Source organism: Aspergillus pseudoviridinutans, assembly GCF_018340605.1.
Source record: "Aspergillus pseudoviridinutans IFM 55266 DNA, scaffold_4, whole genome shotgun sequence".
In the NCBI taxonomy this organism is placed as follows: Eukaryota; Fungi; Ascomycota; class Eurotiomycetes; order Eurotiales; family Aspergillaceae; genus Aspergillus; species Aspergillus pseudoviridinutans.
The window spans coordinates 2818974-2840820 of record NW_025091284.1 but is presented as its reverse complement, the minus strand read 5'-3'; the positions used below and the strand labels follow the sequence as shown (position 1 = coordinate 2840820).

Genomic DNA, 21847 nt, shown 5'->3' with positions numbered 1-21847 from the left:
ATAAATAATTATCTCTCTCGTCCAGTACGGACCAACAACAGACCTTTACGGCGAGTCTATAAACTTCACAAACCTACAAAGGTCTATACATTCCCCTCTGAAACCAGTCTATCACCCAGCAAACCCCGAGTCCCGTCTTTGCTTTTTCGAACTTTCCCCCTCGGTCGAACTCCCGGATCTTCTATCCGCATGATCCAAATCCCACCTCAACTCCCTAACAACCTGGATCCTATCCGTATCCTGCAACTCATCCCCATTGACCGAGCAATTCCCGGTGACACTAGCCGAGTAATTCCCACTCGTCACAGCGAACGGGTTATGAAGATGAAACGAGTAGATAGAGGGTAGCTCCTTGTCCCGTTGACGTTGGCGTTGGCTGTCGCGGGCGCACGGGCGCGAAGAGAGCAGGCGCGGGCAGATGCGGGTGAGGAGCGGTTGTATGGGCGGTAGGCAGGTGCAGATGATGGCGACGTTGGCCTCGATGGAGGACCAGGTTGCTGCTGGGCCGTTGCGCTCTTATGATCTTGTCAGTTTTGTTGGGTATAGATTCGGGGCATGCAATGTTACCGGAGAAGTCGGTGGTGTCGCTGACGAGTTGGATGATTTTAACAAGGCGAATGATGCTCATTGCGCAGACGCTGGTGGCGTTAGTATAGGGTTGGAACATACAAGGGGAAGGGAGAGACGTACAAGAACCCCAGGGCGAACACTAATATCAGGGCGACCTTTTGTCTGGTTGGTAGACGCAGCCGCGCAAGCGTGGGTATCGGGGTCGTGACGACCACTAGATCCGTTACGATCTGCAGCGCAGCATTGAGACACCAAATTACCGCGAAAGGCCGACATGTGGCTGGAACGGAGTGATCCCAGAACCCGCGAACCGGGAGGCATATTAGAAAGGCGCTGAACATGGTCCATAGACCGACAAGGATTATGAAGACGAGAAAGACGATGAGAAGGATGCGGAAGCGCTTGTTCGTGGCCACGAAAAGACGCATATACAGCAGGATCATGGAGATTTTGGCCAGCGTAAGGGTGAGATTATAGAATGGGATGGAAACCCATAGGGCCTGCGGGTCGAGTTGGCTATCATGGCTTCACTTCAAGTATGGAGTACATACCTTGAGCTGAGTTCGTATATCATGCTCGCTGACTACATCTTCTTTCTGCCCCAAGTGGTTTTGTAGTTCTACTCGACGATAAGTTAAAGCCAAGGGCTCACACAAGCCGGTGACTTACCAATTATCAGACATGCATAGAAGACATAGTTTGTTCCCTTGGTTTGTCAACCAGTCATGCTCTCACATCAATCAAGCGACCATTTCATGAGCTTACCACTGCCGCAACAATCAATGCATCGTCCCAACCTGGTGTTCGAACAATCACAAACCGAGTGTACAACCGCAGGGCAACCGTCAACGTCGACAGTATTAAAAGTGCAGTGGTAACTCCCAGTATCCGGGGGTTCATGTCCATGAGTGAAGGGAGTCGCCGTGAAGAGGCGACGGCATCTTCGACAGCACTCAGTCTTCAATTGATGCGAGTAGCTGCTGCTCCATACTCTTAGAACATCTTGCAAAATTCTCTGCCTGATGTTACTGCGTTGGATAGAGATATGTCGCTGTGGCCAAGTGCTTATTAAGACAGCCTCATTGGAATGTGACTCTATTGCGTCAGTGCTCAAGAGTCCCGAACTCTGCCCGCATCTGGAGCCGTCCATCCTCCACAACCCAAGATTTTGACTGGTATGGTGAAACTTACTTTGTCCCAGTGCGATATGGGTGGCGGATCAAATTCCAGCATCGAATAGCCCCTACATACCAGCCCCGAGACATCACTGGCGTGACCCCAGTGCCCGAGTCAGGCATGAGGGCCCCTTGCTGATCATCCACTCACTTCTCGAGGGAGCTAGGTGGGTCAAAGAAGTAGAACCGTCAATAAAATCAATTGGTGTTGGTTTCCAAAAAGTGTAATGAGCAATTCAACACGTGAGGAATAATGTCKATTATCGAGAGACAAGCCCCTTACAGCTTGCCTCGTTTGAGTGGGGCTGCAAGTTCTTCGACCTTAAGCACAGCACAGCAATGCTTGCCTCAGGCAGCTCCAACATCAACAAGAAAAGCTGTTCCGCTGCAAGAATTGTTCAACGAGGCAACCGAATCTATCCCAAAATAATTTTTATATTGCGGCTATTCCAGAAAAGCCTTCATGCTGGAAGTGGTATTTAAGTACAATCAATGCAAATCAAAGAATAGAACAAATCGAAACGAGTTAAAACGCTTACAGTCTGGCCTTGAGGTTAGACTTGAGTCTGCGTTCAACAGCAGCCAAGTACTCCTTGGTGGTAACCCAGGCCTCACGCTCCTTGCGGCCACAGGCCAGAGCCAGATCCTTGGTCATGATGCCCTCCTCGTTGACGACGTCAATGCAGGCGCGCTCGAGCTCCTCGGCAAAGGCGACGACGTCGGGGGTGTTGTCGAGCTTGCCACGCTGGACCAGACCACGGGTCCAGGCGAAGATCGAGGCAATGGGGTTGGTGGAGGTCTCGCGGCCCTTCTGGTGCTCACGGTAGTGACGAGTGACGGTGCCGTGGGCGGCCTCGGACTCGAAGGCGTTACCATCAGGGGTGGTCAGAGTGGAGGTCATTAGGCCAAGGGAGCCGAAACCCTGAGCGACGATATCGGACTGAACATCACCGTCGTAGTCTTCACAAATCAATCAGCAAGAGACATTCAAGATGGAAAGACACTAGGGCAGACTCACTCTTCAGAGCCATAACGAAACCACCCTCGCTCTTGATCATTTGAGCAACCATGTCGTCAATGAGACGGTGCTCGTACCAGATGCCCTTGGCGTCAAAGTCCTTCTTGTAGGTAGACTCGTAGATCTCCTGGAAGATATCCTTGAAGCGGCCATCGTACTTCTTCAAAATGGTGTTCTTGGTGCTCATATACAGGGGCAGACCCTTCATCAGGGCCATCTTGAAGCTGGAGTGGGCGAAGCCACGGATGGAATCATCGGTGTTGTACTGGGTCTGGGCAACACCGCCGCCGGTGAAGTCGTAGACCTTGATGGCCTGGGGCTCACCATTCTCAGGGGTGTAGACGAGCTCGAGCTTGCCAGGCCCAGGGACGACAATGTCGGTAGCACGGTACTGGTCACCGAAGGCGTGACGACCAATGATGATGGGCTTGTTCCAGCCGGGGACGAGACGAGGAATACGGGGAATGACGATTGGTTCACGGAAGACTGTTCCACCGCTACAAGGGATTAGTATTTGACCGGAAGGAGAACCAGTAGATTGAGGACGACAACATACAGAATGTTTCTGATGGTACCGTTCGGAGACAGCCACACTTGAGGAACTAGTTAGAGAATGGTTCAGGGACGTGAGGCGGCAGCGCTTACTCTTCTTCAGCTTGAACTCCTCAACACGGGCCTCGTCGGGGGTGATGGTGGCGCACTTGACACCGACACCATACTTCTTAATGGCCTCAGCAGCCTCGACGGTGACCTTGTCATCGGTCTGGTCACGGTATTCAATACCCTGGAACGAGATTAGCGCCGAGGACCTCGATTATCGAACATGAAGAGTATATCATACCAAGTCGTAGTACTTGAGGTCAATGTCAAGGTAACTAGTCCAGAATCTCAGTTCACATCCCACTGGCAGTTCGGCGAAGACAGTCGGGAGGACTTACGGAAGGATCAACTTTAAAGTGACGACGAGTCAGTGACATAGGTCTTAGTTTGAGGGAAAAGGAGGTGATTGATCGTAAATGTTCGGAGAGTAACGGCCCGCATGCAGATACAGCTGGCAGCGGCAGCGGGGAGGAAGAGGACGAAGAACTTACTTTTTCTCTAATCTCCTGCCAGATGATACGGGTCATCTAGATAATTGAAACACCAATCGTTAGCCCACATATCCATCCAACAAACAACTTGCGAATCGAGAGAGCATTTGTTTGGTATGAGCCAATAATCCTCGGGAGATTGACAGCTTTGTCCAGGCACAGCAGGCGCAGTCCGCCGTTTTTCCCCGCGTTCTCGCAGACTATGACGAAAATGCAGGTCCGACGCGCTTGTGACAGAGAACCCAGCAAAGGTTATATAAGAACGGGGATGCAAGCGATCTAGCTGCAGATCGAATTCGAATTTCAAATCCGACGAGAGAAAACCTACCTCATCACCATCCAGTTCAACGACTGGGTTCTTGACCTTGATCTTGGTACCTTCGGTGGCCATGGTGCGCGATTGGGTCAAACGAAACGAGGTTACTCCGGACCAGCGGGAAGAAGCAGAGAGTGAGGATGAAGCAAGAGTACGCTGAGGACGAGCTACAGCAGCAGAGGTAGAGAAGGAAGAGGAGGAGACAGAAGAAGTAGAAGAGGAAAGTGAAGAAAAGCGAACAGCGGAGGAATAGAGAGGGGCAGATCGAGGAGGGGCGCAGGCGTGGAGGGAACGTCGCGCAAAAGCGGAACTGAAACGGAGAGAGCTCATATCGAACTGGGATTAGGGAAATTGCAATATAACACTCTCGCGCGCCTGTCCTCGGTGATTCTACGTCTCGGCCCTATTGGAAACAAAGAATATTATGGCGTGGATATTGGTCGGCTCAAGGCGGTTCGCAAATCGGTACTTCCGCTTCGCTTCTAAGGGGAAAACCAGGTTGCTTCAGTCAGCCAAGCGTGGACTTTGCAGATTCACAGACTCGCAGTACCCGAGGGAATAGCAAGAAGAGGCTCGGCTGGAAGGAGGACAGTGGAGTCGGAAGCAGCCGTCAAGCCGGAGAAGATGGTCAGGGAACAAGCATAACTTACAGATTCAAGAGCTCTCACTTGCTAGATTTCTGGGGCAACACGGGGCAGAACGGACCGCCCGGAAAATTGCTTAACGGTGATGATAGTATTAGTTTGGGGGTGGGAGGAATACTTGGGGGACGTCCGAGTGAAGAAATCCGGTCCAAAAGGATGAAGGAGAAGGCGTCCTCTTATTCCAGCAGGAAAAGCCTTTGCCCGGTTGCTCTATGACTGATTGTTTTTGCTCCTCACGTCCTTCAACTGATCTGAATTAGTTGTTTTTGTTGACCATTTTTCCTTAGCAGGACTTGGAACTCCGCTCAAAGCGCCGAAGCCGGACATTTCGAATGAACCACTACCATGAACCCACTGGCACTACTCCATATCTACCTACACCAGTGTTCATCGTCCTGCCATTCTACTAACATAGAAGCTCCATGACTTTCAGTATCAATATTATTATGATCCTTATATTGATTCCTACTGATATTATTCTCTTTTTGTCCCTCTGAAATGAGAGGTGTACGTCAAAAAATAACCTCGGTTTCCCGCGGCAACGGATGCCATGATATACTACCGCCGGAAAGCGATACACCGAGATCGCCTATATGCGGATCTTTTGGTACAGCATGGGAGTGGAATTGGCTTCGGTGAGAGATTCAAGTTATCAAGTGATAATATCGATGATTAATTATCTGAGTCGATAAATATCAGACTTCCAGACACGTTGCAGGTTGGTGGAATTTTTGTCTGTCATTTCTATGATATATTCACTACCTAGCTCTGTCCCACACATCGGGGAGGTTAGAACCAACTCCGAGTCTCCGCACCTTATTTTCCATCCCAGTGTTGAAGACCAACTGCGTCTAGACACAACATCCAATCTAATGTCGTCATGCTCATACATGTTGAATTAAAGTGTACATCACAATCAATAATATGGTATAAAAGCTAGAGGAGATAAACATCGCTCCGAAAATGAAGAAAGCACTGAACACGGCAAGGGGAGGATCTCTTCAGCCTAGAACAGGCCATCAATCTCCCCGGTCTCGGTGTCGATATCGACGTTCAGGTAACCCGGAGCAGTCGGCAATCCGGGGATAGTCTGGATGTCTGCCGCAAGTGCGTAACTGTGTGGGTTCATCCACTGGTTAGCCGATTGATCCGCTCGAGCCATGTGATGAAATAAGCACTTACAGATATCCACCTCCAACCGCCAGCCGAACATCACGAATGGGAACTGTAAACCCCGTTGGGGCGCCCTTGAGCGCGGGATCATGACTCAAGGAGTACTGGGTCTTGGCAATGCAGATTGGAAGATTGGAGAAGCCTTGTGCCGTGTAGGCGTCGACCTTCTTCTGCGCCAGCTCGCTGAATTCGACCTTCTCCGCACCGTACATGGCCTTTCCAATGCGCTCAATGCGCTCCTGGATGCTGCCCTCCAAGTCGTACAGGAGCTTGAAGTCCTTGGGCTTGGAGCTAGCTGCCAACACCCCCTTGGCAAGGTCAATGGCTCCGGCACCTCCCTCGGCCCAGTGATTGGCAGGGATGGCATCCTCCGCACCGGCGGCAATAGCCTCCTCGCGGACTATAGCGACTTCGGCTTCCGTGTCCGTCTCAAACCGATTGATGGCTACCACCACCGGCACTCCGTACATCTTGGCGTTCTGGATGTGCTTCTTGAGGTTCACACAGCCCTTGCGGAGAATCTCGGTGTTCTCAGTGCGGTAAATCTCGTGGAGCGGTGCTCCAGGGTTGATCTCCGGCCCACCACCGTGAACCTTCAGAGCCCGGACGGTGGCAACAATGACCACACAGTCTGGGGAGAGACCAGAAGACCGGCACTTGATGTTGAAGAAACGCTCACCTCCCATGGTGAAGTCGAAACCGGCCTCAGTAACTACGAAACCAGTCTTAGCCTCGTGATCCTCATCGGGTTCAGTACCCGCGAGCTTCAGCGCCAATTTATCGGCGATAATAGAGCTGGCACCAATACTGATGTTGGCGAAGGGACCGGCGTGGACCAGCACTGGAGTTCCCTCCAAGCTCTGCATCAGGTTGGGCTTGATGGCATCCTTCATCAGGGCGGCCAAAGCTCCGCCGGCGCCAATATCGTCGCAAGTCACGGGGTCCCCGCTCTTAGAGGTCGCAACGACCATGCGTCCCAATCTTTCGCGCATATCTTCGAGACTGTTGCTCAGCGCAAGGATGGCCATGCATTCACTGGCCACGGAGATGTCAAAGCCCGTCTCGCGTGACAGACCCTTTTCAGTAGGGGCCTGTCCGACTGTAATGCCACGAAGGTGACGATCATTGACATCCAACACACGCCGCCAGGTGATTGTCTGCGGATCGATGTCAAGGCGCGCGAAACGGCGGATTTCTTCCTCGGTGAGATCATCGGGGTTCGTTTTAGTAATGCCAAGCTTCTTGAGTCTTCTGAACATGATGGGCTGGAATTCGCGCTTGCCCTTTTTGATAGGGACCAGCCGCTTGTAAAGAGCAGCATCCTTCTGGGTAGCTTCATGGAACATGCGAGTTTCAATGGCGGCAGCCAGAAGGTTGTTGGCAGCAGTGATCGCGTGAATATCACCGGTCAGATGGAGGTTGAACTCGTCCATGGGAATGACCTGGCTGTAACCTCCACCGGCAGCGCCACCCTTGATACCAAAGGTGGGACCCTGACTCGGTTGCCGGACATTGGCAAACACGATCCGGTTCAGGTGTGCGCCCAGCGCTTGAGTAAGACCGACCGTAGTCGTGGACTTGCCCTCTCCAAGAGGCGTAGGAGTAATACCGCACACCAGGACATAACGTCCGTTACGACGGTGAGCCAAGCGGTCCAGAACACTCAAACTGATCTTGGCCTTGGTGTGGCCGTAAGGCTCCAGCTCGTGGGGAGCAATGCCAACCTCCGCTGCGACTTGAGTAATCGGCTTGGGGTACTGAGCACGGGAGATGGCAATGTCGGAAGGAACAGGCCGGACCAGCTTGATGGGAAGCGGAGTAACATGTCTGTCCCGCTGCTTCTCAAAGTATGCCTTGGCCGAAGTAACGACATTCTTCAGCAGCATGGCAACTGTCATGGGACCGACACCTCCGGGAACCGGAGTGATCTGCGAGGCTACCTCTACGGCGGACTCGAAGTCGACGTCTCCGACGAGACGCTGTCCGGACTTCTTCGAAGGATCAGGCTTGTAATTAATGCCCACATCGATAACAACGGCACCAGGCTTCAGCCAGTCGCCCTTGACGAACTCTGCCTTTCCAATGGCTGCAACGACAATGTCGGCGTTCTTCACGATGCGGGGGATGTCCGGTGTCTTGGAGTGGCAGACAGTCACGGTGGCATCTGCGTTCTTCAACAGGTAGCTGACAGGGCTACCGACGATGTCACTACGGCCAAGAACCACTGCCTCTTTGCCGGCGGGGTCTACTCCACTTGCCTTGAGGAGGTCCATAACAGCCAGCGGGGTACAAGGGACGAAGAGGGGATGGCCACCTCTTTTGGCCAACTCTCCAATATTGATTGCGCCGAAACCATCGACATCTTTTTCATCCGCAACCGCAGATGTGACTGCATGTTCTGACAGGTGGCTAGGAAGGGGAAGTTGGACGAGGATGCCGTGCACCGAAGGGTCGTTGTTAGCCTTGGTGATTTCCTGAAGGATCTCAGCTTGAGAGATCGATTCGGGAAAGTTGATGATCTTGCAGAGAATGTTCGCCTTTACAGATACAGTGAATTAGTAAGGCTCCAAGGGGGGTATGATCAGAGATTACGAGATTATATCCGTACCTCTTCAGCGGCCTTCAATTTCATGCGCACATATGTGCCTTGAAGCAAATTAGAACACACCTTATATATAGGCGCCAAAGGTCATAAAACTCACTCGAATCCGATCGATTACCGACTAGAATTGAAGCAATGTCAGTACCTCCGCCGGGCCGGGTTCATGATGTCCGGCTAAACGTACCCTGAAAGATAACCAGACTCGGCTTGAACCGAGGATTAGACTCTTGAATCTTTGCAATCTCGGCCTTCAATCCTTCTCTGATGTTCTTGGCAATGGCCGTTCCATCAATCTTTGTGGCCCCCATGACGGTAGATGTGCTGGAGAATGAGCGACGGGAAAGTGATGGTCTGGGGAAGGTCCTGGAACGGGAAAGTTCGACCACACGTCCAGCGAAGTGAAGTCGAGAAGTCCCAAGGAGAGACGATGTCAAGGATGGGAAGATGTAAGAAGAGTAAAGCTGACTGCGAAGATGACAGGAGAAGACCTTCGAATTCACAGCACAGCGGGGTAATGTCGCCGAACGAGCGGGGTGAAAGGGCATCGACTGCGGCTTGTCGGGGGCTTTAGGTGCAGCCCTCGGACGAGTGACGATAGGAGATTTCCGTCGGGAAAGCAGTTGTCAACTTAAGCTCCACCTTGAAAGGGATTAAAGGAGTGACCCCTATACGGAGTAGATAATTACACAGTAAAAAACATTGAAGAAATCCAACGATAGGCTCATCTATACATTGATCACCGAGTTAAATCAACCGGACTTTCCCCTTTCTCCCATTCCCTGAGAGAAACAAGAAAAATCTCTGAGTTTTGAGTCATTGCATGATAACTTGGGTACTGGCCCGCTAGATCCTCACATGCAAATGCTTGACTGAGTTGGTAAAAAGGGTTATGTAAGATGCATATGGGACTTGACTCGATCTGGAATAGGGTACCGGGTACCTTAGGGCTGGTTTAGCTTAGAGGTGATAGTTAACTGATAAGGGCTGACTGATTATTGAGAGCCTGAGGCAGACGCTGCTCGGACATCGGAATATCCTCACTCCCACAATTGTTTGCCTGAGGGGCAAACAACCTCGAATAGGCAAGGGTCTTGGCGCGCAACGCCCGACTGAACTGTGCGATCAAATTCACTAAGAATAATTAGTCGACGACGCCGACAGGACAGCCCGCCAGCATCCCCGCCTGAATAACGCAAGTACTGGACACTCCTGTTGCGGAGGACGTTTGATCCAAGTTTATTTCTTTTTCTTTACACCCGAACATTGTTTCTTCTGGCCCAAGATGAGGCCTATTCTGCTCTCGGGCCATGTACGTTGTGCCATCAAATCTCCACCAGGATTTGCTCTGCCGCTTTTATTGGAACTAGCGACTAATATTTCATCTTTACTGCAGGAACGGTCCCTTAACCAGATCAAATTCAACCGCGATGGCGATCTCCTGTTCTCCGTGGCGAAGGATAAGATCGTATGTGCTTGGTGGTCGGCCAACGGCGAGCGACTTGGTACCTACAGTGGCCACCAGGGTGCTATCTGGACAGTCGATGTCAGCCCCAACACTGTTCTCCTGGCGACCGGCTCGGCAGACAACACTGTGCGACTGTGGAACGTCAAGACTGGCGAGTGTGTGAAGGTCTGGGATTTCCCTACCGCTGTGAAGCGGGTCGCATTCAACCCCGATGGAAGCAAGCTGCTGGCCGTGACGGAAAAGCGTATGGGATTCCTCGGTACCATCGCTGTGCTCGACATCAATTATGGAGATGGTGAGGGTGGTGGTCTAGAGGACCAGGCCGATGAGCCTAGCTTGAGAATCACCTGCACAGAGAGCAAGGCCACAGTGGCTGGCTGGAGTTACCTAGGCAAGTACATCATTGCTGGACACGAAGACGGCAGTGTCAGCCAATACGATGGAAAGGTGGGTATATTCTGCTCCTGAAATCTGGAAAACTATGCTAATTTGGGCACAGACTGGTGAGCAGCTGGAGAACGTTCAAGCGCACGAGTTCGATCACCAAATCAACGACATCCAGTTCTCTCAGGACCGTACTTACTTCATCACTGCCTCGAAAGACAAGTCCGCCAAGGTTAGTTCTTATCCGTTCTGTCCGCCATATGTCGTCAAAAACTGACCATCGCTAGCTCATCTCCTCTCGTAACCTCGCCATCCTCAAAACATACGTCGCCGATACTCCCCTGAACAGCGCCACCATCACTCCCAAAAAGGACTACGTGATTCTCGGTGGTGGCCAGGCTGCTATGGATGTCACAACCACCTCCGCCCGGCAGGGTAAATTCGAGGCCCGTTTCTACCACAAGGTCTTCGAGGACGAGATTGGCCGCGTCAGAGGCCACTTCGGTCCCCTCAACACCGTTGACGTCCACCCCAACGGCACAGCATATGCCTCCGGTGGTGAAGACGGTTACGTCCGTGTGCATCACTTCGACAAGCCCTACTTTGATTTCATGTACGAGGTCGAGAGAGAGCAGCTGAGGAAGTGAATCGGATGATATCCACAAACTCTTTGTTTTTCAGGTCATGCATTATCTGTATGAGACATGAGACGAACGCTTTTTTGCTCATAAAAGAAGGAAAAGCCAGGCGCGGCGGAAATGGGTAGAAGACCTGGCGGGGTCAATTACAGGGCATGATTTTTCTCGTTTCATCTACGGAGTTGGTACCTCGTTTACTATTCTTTCCTTTGTTCTCCATCATCATCCTACCTCGTCCTCTTGCCATCTTAATCAAAAGAATTGCCCTTCTACTTCTTCCCGTCAGTTCTCCTTCACTGTCCATATTCACTTGAATTATGTGCCCGGGCGGAGGAAATACCCTCGTCAGAACTATTGTTGTCTATCACTTCGTCAGTGCCGATGGGTGCCTGATCTGGATGGCTTCAATACGTTGGCTTCTTCATGAGAATCGAGCACCTATCGTTCAAAAAGATTCATGGATAGACTTTTTCAACCAACATAACCAATTCTGGATTCCCATAATTCTCTTATCTATGTTAGAGTCCCTGCTAGCCTCTCTACTGTGTAGTGGTAACCATTCATATTCTGTAAGCATACTGCCCACACTTCTTGCCAATAGAGAAATAGCATAAACGATTGACTTTAAGAAATTTTCCGGAGAACCTTGGTTTTACTGCACCGTTGGCCACATTTCCCCTGGTAGACGTCCGTTTGCCACCTCTGGTTATCCTCCTCCGTGAGCACCTCCAGTAGCTTTCTCGGCGCACTGCAATTCAGTGAGCGCCTTTGCAAGGCCTTGATTTGAAGCATTTACCGTGTTGTTTCAGACAGGTTGTCACAATAGCCTAATATTAGAATTATTTGTCCAAAAGATACGCAGGCTAGGCGCCAATTCGTCTATTGTTCTATAATCATGGGATATTCTATAGACAACTCGGCGAAACCAGCGCGCGCAAACTGAGAGAAGCCTCCAACTTTGCAATCTGCAATCCCATCAATGCCATGAGATCCCTCTTTAAGATGAATGCCCACAAGCGGGGATAAAAGCGCAAAGCGAATCCGTAGAAGCGCCCGAAAAGCAAGTGGTATTTCTATGCCGTGATATATGAATCGTTTCAATGCCAACCCAGCGCTCTTCCGACCAGCAGATAACATAAAAGGTAAAAAAAGGACACGGGTTCTAACTGAAGGAAAAAGGCGTATCATGACATAAAAAAGAAGACATCAGGAAAAATCAAAAACTTTAGGTTTTTCATCTTCCCCAAGAAAAAGGCGTGGGCTCACCCCCGTTTTACTTCTTCTTAGGGAACTTCTCGGTCCCGATGTCCGAGCCTCTGAGCTTGACGTTCAGCACACGCTCCATGGCGCTAAGCACCTTCTGGTCGGGCGCGGCCGTACCCCTCTCGAAGTCCTGGATGACTGTGATGGTGGTGTTGCACTTGGTGGCGAGTTCCTTCTGTGTCATCTTGTAGCCCTCCTCGTTTCGGCGCTTCTTGATGGCGTCTGCGACCTGAAGACCGACAGTCTTGGGCTTGACGATATCGTCGCTTCGATCGACCTTTGTCAGGTGCTGGCCTTCCATGGCAGCTGTCTTTCCGGCCTTCAGAAAATGTCAGTAGGGGGCTCAATATGGAGGGGTTGAATCCAGAACATACAGCATTGCCAGTTGCGAACTTCTTCTCAGTACCAATGATGAGACCCTGGCGCTGAGCAGCATTCAGAGCACTTTTTCCCTTGACTACTGTCTCTCGGGGAGCGGCACCAGCACGGTGCTTGGTTCCGATGCGTGTGACAGAATCCCACTCGCTCATTTTGAAGGATGTGTAGCTCGAAGCGTACGGAGGACTTGATGGATGACGACGTTGGAATGAGAGAGGTGTCCGAGGGAGTAGAGTGGAGGGTGGCGGAGAGATTGATCGCGTGAGGTTGTAACTGAGAAGGAGAGAGTCCACAGAGCCACCGAATTTATACTGATGGCACAGAAGCTTCTCGAGCCCTGAGCGGCGCAGTCCAGAGGGGAGTCATGCACTATTCCTTCCCGGGACTAGCGTGGCTGACATCATTCGGAGTCCCAAAGAGGGTTGGAGATGCATATCTCTCAAGACACTTCCATAGATAATCCGTGACGAATCAACATTTCCGAATCTGTCGTCAGAAGAGACACGGCTATCAATGGGATATTATAGAAGAGTTTCTCTTCTTAGTTACAGGAGAGAAGATTGAGTGCAATCCCACTTAAACTTTCCTCTTTGCTTGTACAATGGCGTTAACGCCACCATAATGTAAGCATAATGTGTATGAAATTGGTGTGTACAGAAGTATTTCAACATCGCAGAGAGGCGCAAGCATCCGACATGGTTCCCGTAGCTCGTACGCAACAGGGAAAAAAAAAAAATGGCTGAGAAACAAAAGGAATGTAGCCAAACTGCCTCCGGGGAGGATCGAACTCCCGACCTTGAGATGTCCCAGAAGTGATTCTTCTGATCATATAGAAGATATGAGACTCACGTGATAGCCAACTACACCACAGAGGCGGCTATAGCGTACCCATTAGATCAATTTCCTACAAGAGAGGTCCCAATGGAAGTTTCGATTAATCTGATAGGTGATTGTGATTGTCAAGCAGAGACAACCAGCAATGATCATCAATGCTGCGCGTCATGATCCACATATTGTATCAAAATCTGATATTTTCATTAAGAATACCTAGGATAGGTTGAGCAAATAATCCGCCTGAACGCCGTTCCCATGACTGAGGAAGAAATCATTCTCAAACCCCGAAAAAGGCTTAAGGAGTTAGCGCTAGAAGATACTATTCACAATGTTGGAACCGATAGTAGCACCGGCACCAAAGATAGCTAAGACATAGTTAGTGACTACAAACACATCCTCAATGGAGCCACAATCGACGTACCGGCATTGCCCATCTTCTTTCCAAACTTCTTGCCCTGCTCCTCGAATTTGCCGCCGGGTCGCTTTCCATCCGGGGCAGATGAGTCGCTCTGGCTAACCTCAAGAGGCACATTTCCATAGTTGGTGGGAGGGGGAGACGACACTCCCTTCTCTTCTATTACGTTCACATAGCTGCGAGGGAAGATGCCCTCAAGGTTGGTCCGTTCGTTACGGCCACGCCACCCTATGTCTGTTAGCTTGAAGTCCCTGACATCGCCTCCAAAACAACGTACAGTCTGCGTTCATGTGTTCCAAAACTTGGACACGGTCGTGTGGCTGCAGAGCAAGATCACCAGCATCTGTTGGGGTATATGCATAGAGTGCTGTAGCGACAGACAATACGGGCGCAGCTTGAGGGTAAGCCGGTGGGGGAACTGAGGGGGTCGAGTATTGTTGTTGCTGCAGAGCCGCCTTTTCGTTCAGAGAGCTATTGGCGAACTGCGATGTGGGGGGAGCATATGACGCCGGGGGAGGTTGAGATTGAGCGACAACCGGTTGTTGCTGTTGTGGCTGAGGAACTGGTGTAGCGGCTTGTTGGGGGGCCTCGTTAGGCAGCTGAGCCAGTATCGACGACAGTTGCTGACGCGTAATGACCGAAGCATCTGCAAGAAACTCGAGTTCCTAGGATATATTAGCAAGGCATGCGACAGACATCGGAAAGATGGAGAAACCAATGCGGCATCATCATACCGATCGGATGGTGCGGAGTGAGCGGTTGCTCATTGCGGTCATGAAGCTGCTTTGGGTAGCCATGACGAAGCAGATATTGATTAAGAAATGATAAGAGGTGTTACGGCGATGAAAAGGACGGGTGGAAGTGAGGTGGCCGCTGGAGCAGATGTCGGCTACAGGAAGGCGTAGTCAGTTATCACTAATAATATATGTTTTCAGGAACTCAAGGCCCACATGGCATTGGACCCGGGAGAGGATGGAGCCGAAACAGAGCCACAATTTCCATGTATTTTATGGGGCTTGGCAGGCTATGTTACATTGCCATGCCTACAGAATGCTACTAGGTAAACTTGGATGTTTCCATCAATAATAATACAGAATCATTGATTGAGTATGCAATCTTATATAAAAATTGCTAAAGGATTTGAGTGACTATACTTCTGGGTAAAAGATTCTGTATTCTGGATCTATTCCACGCCCTAAATTTCATTGTTCATGCTCGATTTACTGGCTAATGCTGGCGTAGTACACGTGTTATGCTGATGACATACCGTAAGAGAACGTCTCTCTTATGGGACTGGTGGGATTAATTCTCAAATGGGAGTACCTTGCTAAAGGATACAGAAATTGTACCTAGTATATCAACCTTCAAAACATCCAGATAATGCAAATAGTATAGTTACTGTAGAGACAAATTAATCCCCTCCTTCCCTAAGACAAGGATGGATATCTTGTTGCCTAATCCGCTTTGCTCCATAAAGGTAGAGACAGGTTGTTCCAAAACGTTTCAAATGCATGCTAGGTCAATTGCAAAGTCAGGGTAACTGCCCCAGTTCTCCTTTACATCATGCGGAATTTGACTGCGTAGAGCGAGGATAAGTGGTTGCTGGGACTGACACCTGGCCAAAGCTGACAAGAAATTGCAGTCATTATTATAACCATAAGGCATGAATTCATAACAGAGTTACGAACCGACGATCATCTATCTGTATCCTGGGGTTGTGGCTGGACGGTCCGCATTTACCGTTGACTTCGATTGCCCCACCATCACTGATCTACCGTAGTACTGCTTCGCACTTGGAGATGCAAACGAGGGATCATCGATATTGCTCTTGAATCAATCCATGGTTAGATACTGACATAGCACAGGGAGTGATATGTCTTCAAGATGGGCAACCCTTTGCGCGGTATATCAAGAGCACAAACTCCGCTTCTCCGCATCCGACAATAAAATACACTCGAATGAGAAGCCTACATCGCCTCGTATGACCTCTGATTAGAGTGTTCACAAGGCTCCTGAGGCGATGCAACGACAAAAGCCCAGACAATATCGAGTATTTTCTTGAATACGGAGTCTCTGATAGTAACTCTGGGCGCATGCCTCAGGCGAGTTCAACCGTCAGATTGAGGCTAAGCTTCTCACTGAGTGTTCGCCTCAAGCCGAAGCGAGGTTTTATATTAAGTTGAGGTAAAATCTGGAATACGAGTATGGATTTGCATTAAGGAGGATGAGTCCTTATCTATAGCGGTGAGCTATCCATTACTGAGTGGATAGAGCTGTATCGCGAAGAGGAAGCACCAGGACAGGTTATACTACGACGAGTGAAATTTCCGAAGATGCTGAAAATGCTCGGGTCTAATTGGCGAAACCATTCGGCGTTCGAACTATGGGCCAGCTGGCTGAGGAGATTGAAAGTCACTGTGTGTTTACCAGAAGCATGCGCAAGACCTCAAGGATGCCATGATCGCAAAGCCATCTCGCAACATACATAGGCCCGATGAGATTGTAGAATTTATATCGATTCGAACCTCAAGAAGCGAGCATCACCGTCCTCTAGCATGGAAGAATGATTCAAAGACACGCCTCTTCTGGAGGATGCTGTGGGAAACAATGCGGACGCTGTGAGATGCCTCTGGGGGCCGGTATTGAAGCGTCAATCCAGGACAGCGCCACCAGAATCCGCGAACACTCTACTGAAGGGGGTCTGTTATAACTTGGCTCGAGGATCTTTTCAGATCATCTTCCAAATATTGATATTAGGGTATCTGACAAGCAGATGAGGTATGTGTTCTAGCCAAACGAGGAGAGCCATCTGAGACAGATCAAACAAAAATAAGCAAGCCAGATTGAGGGAACACAAGTTTCAGCAGCCTCACCTGAAGCCATGTGTGATGGAGTGCTGGTGATGGGAAACAAGATGAAGAGGGAGAAGTAGCCCCGGGAAAAGAAGAGGAAAACACCATGTTCACGTCTGTACCAGGAGTCCTTTAGCTGCTTTGATCGAGCTAACTAGGACATGCACGAGACAAGGAACTGAGACACGCTTAAGGGGGGCTGTGGCTATGGCAGTCAATTAACTTACGATGAAGATTTTTTCTGTAACTTGATATTCTTCTAGCCTGGAATTTGTTAGCCAATATGTGTGCTAGTAAACAATGGCCGCCCTTATTGTTCTGCGGATACAAAGATATGTCCTTTACCATGAATATAACAGACTCTTCAGCTACTGGATCCATATATATATATATATAGGAAATTTCGGTTTCTATCTACCTAATGATTTATTTTGATCTCCTTCAGAGAATAACAGCCACTTTGTAAGAATGTGATGGTCTCTCTCACCTGTTCGTCTACCCCACTTCATTCCCCTCCCCTCGCCCAGACTGCCCGCAGTCTCAGCTAGAATCGCTCTTGTCATGGCACAGAGTCTCCCACTATTAAGATTGCTGCAATGAAGGACGAGTGGCCCAATGACAGGAAGATATAGATTGCACATGCCGGAAAGCTAAAGATGGACTAACCTGGTCGAATTTGATCTTCTGCAGGTCCTATCACAGCTCTCCCCACCTAATTCCTGTAAGCGCCGACAGCCCTGCAACAATCCAACCAGAACAAGGAGATGTCAGGATGGCAGATGCTCAGCGGCTACCGATGCCACAGCTGCGTGCTCATATATCTCGCCAGTCTGCGCAGTTGATCTTTTGAATGAAAATATAGCTGTCAACCAGGTTGCATGGTCCTTGAAAGAAGTCCCTCACTCAAGCTAAGCTAAAACGGCGACAGATTGAGTTTGGGAACGAGTGAAGAATACGAGGATATCCCATTTTGATTGTGCGCGGTTTCCTTTAAATCTCTTCTCATTCCATTTGTTGTCTCGACTGCATCCGTCAGAAAACTAATGAAGAAGAGGAGAACAGGAAACCATGGCAAGTTCATACCCGCCTCCTCCGACTAAAGACGGCCATTATCCTCGTAAGTACTACTCCAAAGTTGAACTAGACTAATATGCTAATCCTCTCTGTGATTAAGCGCCTCCAAACTCCGGAGGTATGATGACAAACTGTTTCTTGCATTGGGAATATAGTCTCATTGATACTTCATATAGCTTTTCCACCACCTCCCCAGCCGTCACCAGGATTCCCACCTCAGAACTTCAGCTACCCTCCTCCACCGAAGCAACCAACTTCTGCAAGTCCCCCACCGGGAGAAGCACATGCGGCCGCATATGCGGCCAATCCATATGGACAGAGCTCTGTATCGCCTCCCMCGCAGCCGCAGAGCCACCAGGCGACTCCATCTCAATCTTCGAACAGGGCTGTGCAAGCCCAGGGGACACCCGTCGGGCCGTCTCAGTTCAACCAGTTCGCGAACCCAACTGCCCAGGACGATGTTGGGACATTCAATGGCGGAAGCTACAGGATCAGCCACCGGGACACAAATTCCCTTCTGACGCTGCAGCTGGCGGTAGGATGTCCGATTGAAGCCAAGCCAGGTAAGTGCTATTTCTCCAGAACGTGAAAAGCCAGCGACACTCATGATACGGTCAGGAGTAATGATCGCAATGTCGCACTCGATCACGCTAAGAGGAACCGTCAAATTCTCCCTGAAGAAGATGATTGCCGGGGGCGAGATGTCATTGTCTACATACACCGGCCCCGGCGAGCTTCTGCTTGCGCCCCCGGCACTAGGTGATATCATTGTGCTGCGMTTATCCGGCTCGGATCCGTGGAAGGTCGGAAAAGACGCCTTCCTGGCCGCGACTAGCGGCATCTCCAAGGACTACCAAGCGCAAGGGTTGTCGAAGGGCGTCTTTTCCGGAGAGGGATTGTTCGTGTATAAGCTGACTGGTATCGGCCTCGTGTGGCTCCAGAGCTTTGGCGCTATCATCAAGAAGGATGTAAGCAACTCTTCCTCTCGCTCCTTAGAACCCACTCTTGCACCATGCACTATCTGGAGATTCTCTTGACTCACTGACGATGAAACTATCCAGATCGCCGACGGCGAATCCTACTACGTGGATAACGGACACCTCGTCGCCTGGAACTGCAAGTACAAGATGGAGCGTGTCGCTTCAGGAGGTATCATTTCCAATTTCAGCTCTGGCGAAGGCCTGGCATGCCGCTTCACCGGTCCTGGAACCGTGTACCTGCAGACGAGGAACGTCTCTGCCTTTGCCGCTTACATCGGAGCACATACTGCCAGTAACTAGAGTATGGCGCTTGATGGATGGACAGGAGCAGGAGCTTCTACACTCTCATTTTCTGTAAATCCTCACGTTTAGCGTTGTGATCCCTTGAGCAGATGCTGTTTTGTCTTGATTCATCTGGCATTTTTTTTTATCTCATTGTCGGATTACGGATAGCCCTTACAGAATGAGAATAAAGTAGTTCCAGAACACACGGACGTTATTTCTGGTCTTCACGTCGTCTCTATTTTTCCAAATCCTGCATAACTCAAGAGATCACATTTTCGATCCTTTTGCATCATCATCCACATAGAAGAGGAACGTTTATACGAAAATGGGGGAAATAAACAGGAAAAAAAATAAAGAAAAGTATCTTCCCACAGCTGGCTCCATATAGATCCCCCACCCAGCCATAACATCGTTTAGCCTTGTCTCTTTCTGCGGCCGACCTGTCCACGGAAACCGGTCTTGATGGCGGCGACCGACCGACGAGAACCGCAGGAGTTGCAGGTAACGAAGTACAGACGGTTTTCACCCTTGTTGAGTTCGGTGTCGGGGCTGCGGCAGGTTTTGCAGGTAACATATTCGACTGGAGGTTGTCAGCTACTGTATTCAGTTACGAGAGGGGCGAAAAGTAACATACCGATATATCTTCTCAAGACGTTCTCAATCTGCTTCTGCTGGAAACGACCCTTGATGACCAGACGCCTGCTACCGTCGACACTGCCGCTGGTACCCAATTCGGCGAACAAGAACTGCATGACGTGGTCGTCCGAACGCTTCATACGCTTGCAGATATCGGCGATGTTTGCGAAGATGGTACGACGGTTACCTTCACGCAGACACTGAGGAGGAGGAATCTTATACGACTTGGTGCCGCTGGACAGCAGGTCGGGGTGGTGGCTCTGGATGAGGGAGAAGAATCGGGAGACGAGGAGCGAGTACGGGATGGCCTGGGTCGCGTCGTGGGCCCAGATACCAGTGCCGGCTTCGAGATCGCCCTCGGGCAACTCGCCCTCCTTCTCCTCGGCAGCAGCCTTCTCTGAGATACCGGCTTCGGCGAGCTTGGCCTCGAAGTCACCCGCGTCGACCTTCTTGACCTTCTTCTTCTTCTTTTTCAGGGCGGTGGGATCGAATTCGCCGTCGGCGGCGGCAGGGGCCTCGTCACCTTCACCAGCCTCAGAGTCCTTGGGCTTCTTCGTCTTCTTCTTTTTCGAGAGACCCTTGAAGAGTTCAGTTACTTCATCGACTGCCGTGTCTGCTGTGCCTGCGAAAGTCAGTTTCGCCTGCGACCGCGGGTTTGAGCAAAAGGTGGAAGCATACCAGCTTCATTCTCAGCCGTGGTGATTTGAGCAGCGGGAGCCTCTGTGATTTCGCCGTTTGTGTCCATGATGACTGCACCTTCACTGAAGGCAACGGATTTGCGCTGCTTTTGAGGAGTGGGCTCGACCTGCTAATGGACCCGATGACAGGTTAGCAAGGTGAAAATAAATTAACAGAGACAATATCCCTCAGAAAACAGAGTCTAGTGATTGTTTCCTGCCTAACACAGCTGAACGTTCTAAGTGAAGGTGAGGCGACAACGTAAGTGTGACTAGGCCGATGGGGGGCAATGAAATGTGAAGATGTCCGCATTAAAGAAAATGTGGGAGGGCAGAATCGGTAAAGGGAAAACAGGGTGTGACGTACAGCATCCGCCATATTGTATATGTCTCTCTTGCAGCAGTAGACACTTCCAAGTATGATAACAGTCAGGAAGAATGTTATCTAGCAGTAAAGACTATGCTTATAAGTAGCCTGACGAGAGGTTGATATATTGGTAGAGCCATATCTTTGAGTTCGCGATGGCAATTCTGTTATCGCGGTACAGGCTCACGTGACTGTGAGTCAAATTGCTGTGCTCTCGTATTACCGTAAGATATACACGTGACTTGGGTCCCCTGGGTTACATCAGGCCTGTCTCTAGATGCCTCGCCAGTATTGGGGTTCCGATCTTGAATAGTTCTATCGGTCGGCAACACTTCATGCTGCAATCCTTGTTCAGGCAGTAGGCAGGCCGCTGCTTGATCTCATTATCGGTGTTTTACTTCGCTCATTGACCTCTCGCGTTTCTCCAACCTAAGTCAATCTCACCATGTCGTACTCCTCGCCCTCCGCCTCTAACCCGTCCCTCGCTACGTCTGCCTACATGGTGTCTTCGGTAGACAGGTACACATCCGGCTCAGACGATGAGATTGCGTCCCTTCCATCTGAGTCTACCACCGCTTCAGATCTAGACACACTTTCAGACGACTACTCGGATGCCGAGGAGGAATGGAGAGAAAGCATTGAGCAGTTGGAGTTACTATTGACCATGGTCATCGTTCCCTTTATCGGAAAGTATCTGGGACGGAGATGCGCTTATTGGGGTATGCCCGTTGATTTCCGCAGCTCGCAAAACAGGACTGATATGAGTGATGTAGGCTGGACTCGCTTTATGGAATGGAAATACCCAGTCGAAGTCGTCATGACCAACAAGGCAGCCTTCAGGGGAGCCGGTGTCATTGAGGCTTTATCCCCACTGTGAGCGTCTTGACAAAGGCAAGTCATCATCACAATTCGATCTGCAGTTGCGGCCGTACCATGCATCGAGGCGCAATGTCGTGATACCCTCGGTCCTCGGGGAGCTCCGCGAAGAGCAGCAGCAGCTTCCATCTCTG

General features: G+C 50.3%; 8 protein-coding genes and 1 non-coding gene across 9 annotated transcripts; 3 read left to right on the top strand and 6 right to left on the bottom strand.

The window, feature by feature from the left end:
- Nucleotides 1-111: 111 nt before the first annotated feature.
- Nucleotides 112-4245, bottom strand: Asppvi_006413 (isocitrate dehydrogenase [NADP], mitochondrial precursor; the record flags this gene model as incomplete). The annotated part of the gene is made up of 11 exons (XM_043302316.1): nucleotides 112-515; nucleotides 568-638; nucleotides 691-1086; nucleotides 2285-2705; nucleotides 2764-3260; nucleotides 3320-3356; nucleotides 3409-3547; nucleotides 3605-3638; nucleotides 3702-3712; nucleotides 3855-3890; nucleotides 4183-4245. The coding sequence occupies 11 exons, from the start codon at nucleotides 4243-4245 to the stop codon at nucleotides 112-114; spliced, it is 2109 nt and encodes a 702-aa protein (XP_043158251.1).
- A 1575-nt stretch (nucleotides 4246-5820) lies between these two features.
- Nucleotides 5821-8897, bottom strand: Asppvi_006412 (C-1-tetrahydrofolate synthase; the record flags this gene model as incomplete). The annotated part of the gene is made up of 5 exons (XM_043302315.1): nucleotides 5821-5929; nucleotides 5997-8524; nucleotides 8596-8633; nucleotides 8690-8710; nucleotides 8774-8897. 5 exons carry the CDS (start codon nucleotides 8895-8897, stop codon nucleotides 5821-5823), a joined length of 2820 nt encoding a protein of 939 aa, XP_043158250.1.
- A 974-nt stretch (nucleotides 8898-9871) lies between these two features.
- Nucleotides 9872-11085, top strand: tif34 (translation initiation factor eIF3 subunit i; the record flags this gene model as incomplete). Its single annotated transcript, XM_043302314.1, has 4 exons — nucleotides 9872-9898; nucleotides 9983-10501; nucleotides 10554-10670; nucleotides 10726-11085. 4 exons carry the CDS (start codon nucleotides 9872-9874, stop codon nucleotides 11083-11085), a joined length of 1023 nt encoding a protein of 340 aa, XP_043158249.1.
- Nucleotides 11086-12349: 1264 nt separating this feature from the next.
- On the bottom strand, nucleotides 12350-12869 carry mbf1 (multiprotein-bridging factor 1; the record flags this gene model as incomplete). Its single annotated transcript, XM_043302313.1, has 2 exons — nucleotides 12350-12658; nucleotides 12714-12869. The coding sequence occupies 2 exons, from the start codon at nucleotides 12867-12869 to the stop codon at nucleotides 12350-12352; spliced, it is 465 nt and encodes a 154-aa protein (XP_043158248.1).
- A 615-nt stretch (nucleotides 12870-13484) lies between these two features.
- On the bottom strand, nucleotides 13485-13592 carry Asppvi_006409. Its single transcript has one exon. It is a non-coding gene; the product is annotated as a tRNA-Met (tRNA).
- Nucleotides 13593-13860: 268 nt separating this feature from the next.
- On the bottom strand, nucleotides 13861-14763 carry Asppvi_006408 (SH3 domain-containing protein; the record flags this gene model as incomplete). Its single annotated transcript, XM_043302312.1, has 4 exons — nucleotides 13861-13916; nucleotides 13973-14194; nucleotides 14244-14631; nucleotides 14701-14763. The coding sequence occupies 4 exons, from the start codon at nucleotides 14761-14763 to the stop codon at nucleotides 13861-13863; spliced, it is 729 nt and encodes a 242-aa protein (XP_043158247.1).
- A 3123-nt stretch (nucleotides 14764-17886) lies between these two features.
- Nucleotides 17887-19172, top strand: Asppvi_006407 (AIM24 family protein; the record flags this gene model as incomplete). The annotated part of the gene is made up of 4 exons (XM_043302311.1): nucleotides 17887-17935; nucleotides 18069-18455; nucleotides 18511-18860; nucleotides 18954-19172. The coding sequence occupies 4 exons, from the start codon at nucleotides 17887-17889 to the stop codon at nucleotides 19170-19172; spliced, it is 1005 nt and encodes a 334-aa protein (XP_043158246.1).
- A 398-nt stretch (nucleotides 19173-19570) lies between these two features.
- Nucleotides 19571-20849, bottom strand: Asppvi_006406 (translation initiation factor eIF2 subunit beta; the record flags this gene model as incomplete). The annotated part of the gene is made up of 4 exons (XM_043302310.1): nucleotides 19571-19737; nucleotides 19792-20415; nucleotides 20472-20601; nucleotides 20838-20849. 4 exons carry the CDS (start codon nucleotides 20847-20849, stop codon nucleotides 19571-19573), a joined length of 933 nt encoding a protein of 310 aa, XP_043158245.1.
- Nucleotides 20850-21282: 433 nt separating this feature from the next.
- On the top strand, nucleotides 21283-21714 carry Asppvi_006405 (uncharacterized protein; the record flags this gene model as incomplete). The annotated part of the gene is made up of 2 exons (XM_043302309.1): nucleotides 21283-21556; nucleotides 21611-21714. The coding sequence occupies 2 exons, from the start codon at nucleotides 21283-21285 to the stop codon at nucleotides 21712-21714; spliced, it is 378 nt and encodes a 125-aa protein (XP_043158244.1).
- Between the last annotated feature and the right edge of the window lie 133 nt (nucleotides 21715-21847).